Raw genomic sequence first — 10000 nt, 5'->3', positions numbered from 1 at the left:
GATATACAAAAAATGCATATATTAGTTCCGTTCCGTTATTTATATTGTATTGCAATCTGTTCTATAATTTTCATGTTTGCCTTCACCCCAACACATAAATGCAGACACATTTTATGGTACGCAGTTATTCAAATATATTTAAATGCACATTTTATGGATATATTTGGAGATGATTCCAGGTAGCACCTTTATGTTTCGTTTCCCACACATGGGCTAAGAACAGCCCGGGGAGGTTCCCGACCAAATCAAACACGATTTCGACGTCAGAAAAGCCACGACGCTGCGAATATTTTCCTTTTTCCAGGGATTTTCGTTCATCTCTGTCATTTCTCCAGCAGGGGTCACACATTTTGTTCCCCTGCTGCCGCCTCCATCTCTGCAAGAGCTGCTGCGCCTCGAAATAAAGTGGATTTGCCCGCTAGCTCACAGAATAAAACACAGAAATCTCCATCTCGGGGCAGGATCCGACCCGGCAGCTGAAAGTTCTGGATGTTTCTGCTCTTTCTCATCTCAAACCACCCCGGAAATGTTGTTCTGGATCAAACGTGTAGCTTCTAAAAGGATTTATGTGTTTTCTGGCAGAGCAACCCCAGAACCCCCTCTACCAGCACTGTTATTATTTTTTAAAGCTGCTTTTTTAAAAATTCATTATTTCTTAAAGATGCTGGGGTTTTTAAAAAAATGTTTTAAAGCTGCTTTTTAAATTTATTATTTTTTAAAGCTGCTTTTTTAATTGATTGTTTTTTAAAGCTGCTTTTTTTTAAAATTTATTATTTCTTAAAGATTCTGGGGTTTTTTTTTAATTTATTATTTTTAAAGCTGCTTTTTAAATTCATTATTTTTTAAAGCTGCTTTTTTAATTTATTATTTTTTAAAGCTGCTTTTTAATTTTTTTTTTTTTTTTTAAAGCTTCTTTTTTTTTTTTTTTTTTTTTTTTGGCAAAACCAGAGGGCATGAAGCAAACGCGAGCTGAGCGCCAGCTCCTGGCAGAGCCCGAGGGTTTCCAGGGGTAAAAAAAAAAAAACCCAAGAAACGAGGACAAACAGGAGATTTCACTGAGAACCCGAGGGAACACAAGACTCAGCACCCGAACCCACCACGAGGGAGATTTGGGAACGCCTTGCCCACGGAAAAGCCTCAGCTGGGGACAAACGTGGGCCTTGCTCAGGGACCAAAAAAACCCCAAAAAAGCACCTTTGAACCTTTTCCAGAGGAGCTGCGGGCGGAGAACCGGGGAGGGAGAGCAGCCAGAGCCACGCAGGCTCCTCCGCGGGGCACCCGGGGCGCCCCCTCAGCCCCCCAAAAACAGCTCTGGGGAGAGGCGGGAGGAGGAACCTGGGAATCCAGGGTGGATTTCTTCCCTGCGGACACAGAGAGGAGCTTTCTTTGGATGGATGTCCGAGGATCCCAGCCCTGCCTTTCCCACCCCATCGAGATTCCATTCCCGGCCACCGGCACCTCCAAAGGGGCGCTGGAACCGCTCCAAAGGTCCTTAAACCCCCAGCCAGGGTCGGACCCGCAGCCGCGGACGGCGACTGGGGGGTTCCTTCCCACCGCCTGGCCGAGCTGGTCACCAAGGGCTGCGTTCACATTGGTGGCCACAGTCCTTGAGTTGGTGGCCACGATCCTTGAGTTGCTGGCCATGATCTTTGAGTTGGTGGCCACAGTCCTTGAGTTGGTGGCCGCGATCTTTGAGTTTGTCACCACAATCTTTGAGTTGGTGGCCACGATCCTTGAGCTGGTCACCACAATCCTTGAGTTGGTGGCCACAAACTTTGAGTTGCTGGCCACAGTCCTTGAGTTGCTGGCCACGATCCTTGAGTTGGTGGCCACAATCCTTGAGTTGGTGGCCACAATCTTTGAGTTGGTGGCCACAATCCTTGAGTTGGTGGCCACAGCCTTCCTGGCAGCCACAGTTTCTGGGCACCACCGCTCCCACCTGCCCTGCAGACCCTCCCGGTGACGCTCTCCTCCCTGCCCACCCCTCAGCCCCCGTCCCCCCGCCCCAGCCCCATCGGGGTCCTCGGAGCTCCCCCAGGGGCCGGGCCCCTCAGGGGCACAGCTTGATGTAGGTGACGGTGGAGCAGACGGAAAAGAGGGGGAACACCTTCTCCTGGAAGGCCACGTTGAAGGTGAAGATGTGCTGCATGTTCTCGGCGTCGTAGAAGGAGACCTCCTCGCCCTCGTAGTCCAGGTAGACGCGCACGCGGCTCAGCTTGCGGCTCAGGCACAGCGGCGTGCGCTGCGGCGACGTCACGGCCCAGTAGCGGCCGCCGTTCTGCTGCACGGCCCAGATGCCCTCCTCGGGCGAGAACTGCGTCAGCCCCTTCCTGCGCACGGACTCGCGGGCCACGCCGAAGGCCCAGCCGTCCGCGGGGCCCACCTCCACCTCCCAGTAGTGCCGCCCCGACTTGAAGCCGGCCGTGGCCAGGACCCGCGAGTTGGTGTCGAAGCGCTTGGGGTTGTCGGGCAGCTCCTGCTTCCTGCAGCCCATGCGGACGCTCTTGAGGTCGGCGGAGAGGATCAGCAGGTGGTTGGCCGAGTCGGGGTCCAGGGTCAGGTCCTCTGGTGGGGACAGCGGCGACGGCGGTCAGGGTTTGGACGGGGGGAAGCGCGGCTCGGGGCCGGGGGGTCACCGCGGTTTCTGCAGCAGCCCGGGGCTCAGCAAGGCCAGCCCAGCCCCAACAGCCCCGCCCCACACTGACGCCCCCCTGGACACCCCAAATCCCGCCGGGGGCGTTTGTCTCACGCTGCCTCTGGTGAGAAACGGGGCGACAGCGACACGAGGAAAGCGCGTGCAGGCAATTCGCGGTTATCGACAGCGCGGGTGGGCCTGGCGTCAAGAACGGTTTTTCCGCATAAATTGATTTTTTTATCTTGGTTTCCGGCTCACCCCCACGCAGCTGGGCTCCGCACCCCCCTCGGCAGCACAAATCGCAGAGTTTTGATCCCCAAAGCACCCCAAAAGCACCCAAATCCTCGTGGGAAGCCGCGAGCGAAGGGCGCCTTCCCAAAGCAAACGTGCAAGAGCAGCCTGGTCACAACAGGGGGGTGTTTTCCCCCTCCTTTCCAAACTCAGGCTCAGAGGAAGCAAGGCGTGACCTCAAATTGTGGTTGTAGTCAGCAAAGTCAGCACGAATCCGTGAGACGCTTCAGGGGGAGTCTAAAACGGGGCCTCTGGAGCTGAAGCACAGCAGGCGCCGCAGCACGAAGGCCTCTGTGCCCTCCAAAACCCACGGATCTGGGTCAGGAATTGGCATCAGAATCTCCCAAAAGAGACACAGTGGGACTGAAAGCCAAGTTCTGCTGGGATTCCATTTAAATTCTTAAATAACTCAGGGAATTGACCAAGTTCTGCTGGGAATTCATTTAAATTCTTAAATAACTCGGGGAATTAGCCAAGTTCTGCTGGGATTCCATTTAAATTTTTAAATAACTCAGGGAATTAGCCAAATTCTGCTGGGGTTTCATTTAAATTCTTAAATAACTCAGGGAATTAGTGAAATTCTGCTGGGATTCCATTTAAATTCATAAATAACTTCAGGAATTAGCCAAATTCTGCTGGGGTTTCATTTAAATTCTTAAATAACTTAGGGAATTAACCAAGTTCTGCTGTTAATTCATTTAAATTCCTAAATAACTCAGGGAATTAGCCAAGTTCTGCTGGGATTTAACCCCTCTGGCGGAGCTCTCAGCCTCCATCCCGATTCCCTGGGGGAAGCAGGAGCCCAGCAGAGCGAATTCGGCAGGCTGAGGGCCGGCTGCGGCTCGGAGCAGCTTTTTTTGGGTCTGAAACCTCTGGGTTTGTTAGGTGCAAACAGGCAGAGAGGACCTGGCTGAGCTGTCAGATCCCCGGCGTCAGTTAGAAAAAATCGGCTTTGGGCTCTGGAGCTGAGCAGGCTGGATCTGGAAATCATCGAGAGAGAAGAAATTAAGGAGAAAAAAAAAAGAAAAATAAAAATCTAGAGTGTCTTTTCCTTTTTTTTTTTTTTTTTTTTTTTTCTTCTTCATTTTTGTCCCCCTCTCTTTGGCTTTGCGAAATACAACCACAATTTTGAGTCTTTGCTCTGGGCGCTGCGGGTGGAATATCATCCCTTTTTACCTTTTTCACCTCTCCCCAGCTCGTCCTGCAGGTGCTCTGGAAAGGAGAAAGGACAGGGGCGTGAATGGTGACGCCCAGAGAGGCAGAACAAACGGCCCGGGTCACTTTTGGGGGGCTGTGGCACCCCAGCATCACTGAGAGCTGAGGGTGGAGCAGGGCAAAAGGGGAGAATCCCTGTTCAATACATTTAATTTTCACTTTAAAAGCCCTTCCTGGCATGAAGAAAACACAGGATTTATTTAAACCGCGTTTATCATGCCCTGCCCCGCCTCGGCCTCAGGAATCTCCAGCCTTGAGCACATCCTTTAGGCCAATTCCTGCCCCGGGGGTGTCATTTCCGTGCAGAAATTAATTGTTTTTTCTCTTCTGGAGCTGCCCTTCTCGGCCCATTTTGCCTTTCCAGCCCTCTCAGCACCATCTCGTGGCTCCCTGCACCCCCAGAGCGAGAGCAGGGCTCTCCTGGATCCCTCTCCAGCTGATTTCTGCTGCGCCTTGGAGCCCTCCAGCAGCACCCTGCACTCCCTCCCGCCGCCAGCGAAGGCCGGGGATTATTTTTTTTAATTTTCCAGTCTTTCCCCACCCACCCACCCACCTCGGAATTTCTTCAGGACCTTCTCGAGGACCACAGTTTTGAGGGAGAAGTTGCAGACGTGCATCTTCATGTCGGTGCAGACGGGGACGGGCTTCTGGCACTTCACGTCGTCGCTCCTGCCGAGGGGGAAAAGGGGGGGAAAAGGGCGACGAGGAAATCGTGGAAAAATTGTGGAAATTCCCCCATTTCCACCCCACGCTCCTGTCCCATCCCCTCCCGGGCGCCTCGCCGGGATTCCACCCTCCTCGGGGTGAATTTGGGGGTGGATTTTGAGGCTTCCCTGGGGTTGTTTTTTTTTTTTTTGGGGTAACCCCCTCCCCGCCTCCAGAGCTGCTCCTGCTGCAGCTCCAGTGCCGCCTTCGGAGCTGGCTGGTGAGCAAAAAAAAAGGGAATTTGGAGTTCCTGGTCCCACTTGACCCTGGGAGAAGCCCCCTGGTCGGAAAAAAAATCACATTTCCCACAAGCTGGAGGAGAGCCCGAGAGCGGGAGGCAAAGCCCACCCTCCCCGGGGCACCTGGACGGGGCACGCTGACCTCGAGGCGGGGCTGGGGAGGGCTGGAAGCCCCAGGGCAGCGGGGACAGCAGGGTTGCATACCTGCTGATGACACCTGTGACATCCTGGGAAGGAAAAAAGAGAGACCCCGTGAGACCCCTGTGCTCTGGAGCTCCCCCAGAGCAATTCCTGCTGCTCAAACCCGGCCTGGGCGGCCTCAGGTGTGGGTTCACCCCTCAGGTGTGGATTCACCCCTCAGGTGTTGGATTCACCCCTCAGGTGTTGGGTTCACCCCTCAGGTGTGGATTCACCCCTCAGGTGTGGGTTCACCCCTCAGGTGTGGATTGACCCCTCAGGTGTGGATTCACCCCTCAGGTGTGGGATTCACCCCTCAGGTGTGGATTCACCCCTCAGGTGTGGATTCACCCCTCAGGTGTTGGGTTCACCCCTCAGGTGTGGATTGACCCCCTCAGGTGTGGATTCACCCCTCAGGTGCTGGATTCACCCCTCAGGTGTGGATTGACCCCCTCAGGTGTGGATTCACCCCTCAGGTGTTGGATTCACCCCTCAGGTGTGGGTTCACCCCTCAGGTGTGGATTGACCCCCTCAGGTGTGGATTCACCCCTCAGGTGCTGGATTCACCCCCTCAGGTGGGGATTCACCCCTCAGGTGTGGATTCACCCCCTCAGGTGTTGGATTCACCCCTCAGGTGTGGGTTCACCCCTCAGGTGTGGATTCACCCCTCAGGTGTTGGATTCACCCCTCAGGTGTGGATTGACCCCTCAGGTGTGGATTAACCCCCTCAGGTGGGGATTCACCCCTCAGGTGGGTTGTGGCGGCAGCTCGAGGGTCAAATACGCTCAATAAAGTTGCCACAGCGCAAACCAACCCGAACCAAGCCGTCCTTTGCCTGCCCCAGCGCCCTCAGGACACATTCCAGAGCCCACGCAGAGGCAGAGGCACCTCCCGGGGGCTGGAGCAGGAGCCTGGAGCCAGCCCAGAGCTCCCAGGCTGCTTTTGCATGAAATACCAGCTGCTGTTCCGGGGTGTTTTACGGCACGGAGGCCACGTGGGGTGAATTTCCACCCCGCAGCCAAGCCCTGGAACCATCTGCAAATATTGACAGCGCCCGGAGGGCAGCCTGGCAGGGAGTTTAACCCTGCACGGGCCCCGGGGAGCACGATCTGCCCAGGTCAATAAAAACGGGCCCCGGCCAAAGGTCGCCTCCCGCCATCCCGGGGTGGGGGGAAGAGCCGTGGCGCTTCAGGATTTCGGGCACCCCAGGGTTGTTTTCCCAGCCTCAAGAGAAGAGCTTGGGCTAGCTCGGCTCTGAACGCCTCGAAACCAAGGGGTTGGGGGTGCTGGAAAAGTCCAGAAGAGTTCGTGGAGGTAAAAAAAAACATTAAAGTTGAAGAGAACATTCAGTTCCAGAGAGAGCTTGGGGCACTCCTTGCACCACCCACTCATTAAAGGCAGAACGAAAAAGGACTTTTACCCCCAAAACACCTCCCCAGGGCCCATCGACACATTGAAAAATTGGGAATAAGGCTGTGACCTTGTGAGCTGACACCTCACCTTGAGGAACTCCAGCATGGGCTGCTGGATTTTCTCCTCCAGCTCGGTGATGAGCTTGTTGAGGAGCGTGATCTCCTTGGAGAGGTCGGTGATGTTCTCGTTCTGCCTCCTGGAGATGTTCTTCTCCATCTTCTCCAGCTGCCCCAGCAGGATGTGCTCCTGGTCGTGCAGGAACTGCCGCAGCCGCTCGAAGTCCGACAGCAGCTTCTGCCGCTCGCTCTCGATGGTTTTCTGGGGAGGAAAAGTGGAGAAAAGGGGTTTTCAGGCAGCTCCAGCCCGGTGGGACCAGGGGCCCTCCTGTGGGGAGGGGTGAGGGGTCCCAGCAGGCAGCATTCCCGGACAAAAGCCTCGGGAAGCGGCGTCAGGATCCCTCAAAACCGCTGGTCTTGGGGGGATAGTCTGGAAAAAAGGCCAAAGATTCGTCACAGGAATCTACAACATAATTTATAATTTATAATTTAATTTATAACAGGAATTATTGTCAGCGGGCTGGGCTTTTCTCCCTGCTGCTGCCGAGGATGATGTGCTGAGGAGAAGGAAGGGTGGAGCAGGGCCCCGGAGCCGGCCGCGCTCTCGGATGCTCCGGCACCGTCCCCGAGCTCTGCTGAGGCAGATCCTTCCTCCTGGGGCCAGGAGAAGGGTGAAAACCTCCCCTTTCCCTTTCTGGGACCCCGGGGCGGGCTGAGGACCCTCACCCCGTCCAGATTTCCCCTCCGCCCCCCTGCTCGGACGCACCAGCAGCTCCTGGGTTTTCTTATCGTCGTTCACTTTGAACTCCAGCAGCTCCTGCCGCTCCTTCCTCAGGAAATCCAAGCGCCCCTGGATTTTCTCCTGGCAACACAAGGAGAGGATGCTGCGGGCGTTCCTCTCCCTCCGCCCGCAGCGTCTGCTCCGTGTCGGGGGGGAGGAAAACACGGGGCGCTCCCCAAAATCCGGGGCGGAGGATGCCGGGGCCGCTCCCATCGGCTGCGGGCACCGGCGGAGCTCAGCCCGGCTCGGATCAGCCTCGCTCATCGCCGGGCGCCCTCCGGGGAGCTGCGGGTGCTCCCGAGGGGCTGAATCCCCCCCAAAAACCCGGGCGAGGCAGGAGAGAGGGGGGCGCACACCCGGGCAGGACAGCTCTGCCGGCTTTTTGGGACAGACGCACGGACGGACGGACGGACGGACGGACCTTGTACTCCTCGGACGCCTCGTCCACGGGCACCACGGCGTGCGGGCGGTGCTCGCGGGAGCGGTCGCACACCACGCAGATGGCCCGGCGGTCGTCCTTGCAGTAGAGCTTGAGCGCCTCGCGGTGCTTGGGGCACAGCCCGTCGCCGCCGGCCGCCCCGGCGCCGCGCAGCGCGAACTGGCTGATGATCTCGGACATGTTCGCCAGCTGCCGGTTGGGGCGGAAACTCCGGTGCTGGAAAACCTCCCGGCACTGCGGGCACGGGAAATCCATCTCCAGCTCCTTCCAGCTCTTGACGATGCACGCCCGGCAGAAGTTGTGCCCGCACTCGATGGACACCGGGTCCTTGAAGAACTCCAGGCACACGGAGCAGGTGGCCTCGTCCTGCAGGTTGCCCGGCAGGAACACGGCGGCCATGGCCTCTCTGCTGCGGGCGAGGAGCGCTCTCAGCGGGGCTGCCGGGGCAGCGCCGGCCGCCCGGCCCCGGGGCGGAGCGGCCACTCCCGCGGGGTCGGGATCCCGCAGCCCGGGGACAGCGGCGGCGCTGCGCTCCGCTGCCCAGAAATCCTGAGCTTCCCGGCTTTTTGCGGGTTTTGGGGTTTGTTTTTGGGGTTTCTTAAAATTTTTTGAGGGTTTTTATGGTTTTTTGTGGGGGTTTTGGGTTTGTTCCTGGGGTTTCTTAAATTTTTTTGAGGGTTTTTATGGTTTTTGTGGGGGTTTTTTGTTGCTGTTGTTGTTTTTTTGGGGTTTTTTGGGGTTTATTGGAAGAGGTTTTTGGGGGTTTTTTTGGGTTTTGGGAGGGTGGGGTTTTTGGGGGGTTTTGGGGAGTTTTTTCGGGTTTTTTTTTTTTTGTTTTTTTTTTGTTTTTTTTTTTTTGTTTGGTTGGTTTTGGTGGGTTTTTTGGGGTTTTTTTGGGGGGGGTTCTTTCTTATTTGTGGGATTTTTTTGTTTTGGGGTTCTTTGGTTTTGGTGTGGTTTTTCTGTGGGGTTTTTTGGGGGTTTGGGTTTGGTTGGTTTTTGTTTGTTTGTTTGTTTGTTTTTGGTATATTTTGGTGGGTTTTTTGGGGGGTTTTTTGGGGTGGTTGTTTTGTTCTTTTGTGGGGGGTTTTTTTTGGGGGGGTTTTTTTGGGTTTCTTTGGTTTTGGTGTGGTTTTTTGGGGGTTTTCTTTGGGGGTTTTTTTGGGGTTTTTTGTTTTCTCTCCTTTCATCCCGGACGTGGGAAGAGCCAAACCTTTCCCCTCGCGTTTGGGGGTGGCGCCGGCTCCGGACGGAGCTGATTTCTGGCCGGACCCGAGCAGCTGCTCCCGGCCGCGATCCAGGAACCGCCTGAGCCCTCCTTAAAACCCCGTTCGGCCCCTGAAACCCCAGCTGGGCGCTCGGATGACCTGGTGGAGCTCCAGGGCTCACCAGCGGCCATAAAAAGCAGCAGGGGAAAAAGGGAATCCAAACCCAGCTCGGGACCGGGGTCCTGCATCTCAAAATAAAGCAGCCCCGGTCTCCCGGAAATGTTCCGTGCCGGTTGTGCGTGAAACGGGAGCGATAATTAAAATAAATTTCATTTTTTCCCGGGCCGGGGTTGTCCTCAGCATCGCGGTTTCCAGGTTCTCGCCAGGTTCAAGCTGGGACAGGAGGGAATTTTGGTCACCCGGCGCTGGGGGGGCTCATGTTACCCTGGAGTGGGAAATGTGGGATCCTCCGGAGAGCGATTTGTCTCCTCCTAACGAGGGCCTGAAACCCGGCCGAGGGATCCGTAAATTCTGATTCCAAAGCCGGCCCTCGCCGCTCCAGAACCTCTGGGGCGGGATCTTGGACACATCTGGAGCTGCGGGGGGGAGACAAATCCCAGCCCCGGAGGCGCTGCTGGGGGAATTGATGAGCAAAACCCGCCCTGGGATTGTCCTGCAGAGCGTTAGCGCCGCTGAGCGAGCTCATCTGCCCCTCCCCGTCTCTTTATAATGTGTGTAATTGCACACTTTTATATATTTATAAAAAATGTAAAAAATTATACAAATTATAAAATGTAAAAAATTATATATAAATGTAAAAATTATATAAAAATTATATAAA

At 55.4% G+C, this 10000-nt stretch overlaps 1 protein-coding gene across 1 annotated transcript; it reads right to left on the bottom strand.

The window, feature by feature from the left end:
• Positions 1-1802: 1802 nt before the first annotated feature.
• LOC119696609 (E3 ubiquitin-protein ligase TRIM7-like) lies at positions 1803-8405 on the bottom strand. Its single transcript, XM_038126399.1, has 7 exons — positions 7934-8405; positions 7498-7593; positions 6763-6993; positions 5290-5312; positions 4695-4810; positions 4103-4138; positions 1803-2565 (listed from the first exon to the last, which is right to left on the bottom strand). Exons 1-7 carry the CDS (start codon positions 8348-8350, stop codon positions 2051-2053), a joined length of 1434 nt encoding a protein of 477 aa, XP_037982327.1. The 5' UTR covers positions 8351-8405; the 3' UTR covers positions 1803-2050.
• Between the last annotated feature and the right edge of the window lie 1595 nt (positions 8406-10000).

Source organism: Motacilla alba, unplaced genomic scaffold (genome assembly GCF_015832195.1).
Source record: "Motacilla alba alba isolate MOTALB_02 unplaced genomic scaffold, Motacilla_alba_V1.0_pri HiC_scaffold_34, whole genome shotgun sequence".
Classification (NCBI taxonomy): Eukaryota; Metazoa; Chordata; class Aves; order Passeriformes; family Motacillidae; genus Motacilla; species Motacilla alba.
The sequence above is the reverse complement of the archived record's forward strand: the minus strand, read 5'-3'. Positions and strand labels throughout refer to the sequence as shown.

Excerpts from the sequence above, each read along its gene's own strand:
- LOC119696609 (XM_038126399.1), bottom strand. The coding sequence starts at position 8,350 with ATGGCCGCCGTGTTCCTGCCGGGCAACCTGCAGGACGAGGCCACCTGC. Across the intron at positions 7,594-7,933 it reads AGGCGTCCGAGGAGTACAAG|GAGAAAATCCAGGGGCGCTT; the intron begins GTCCGTCCGTCC and ends TTGTGTTGCCAG. Across the intron at positions 5,313-6,762 it reads CCATGCTGGAGTTCCTCAAG|GATGTCACAGGTGTCATCAG; the intron begins GTGAGGTGTCAG and ends TTTCCTTCCCAG.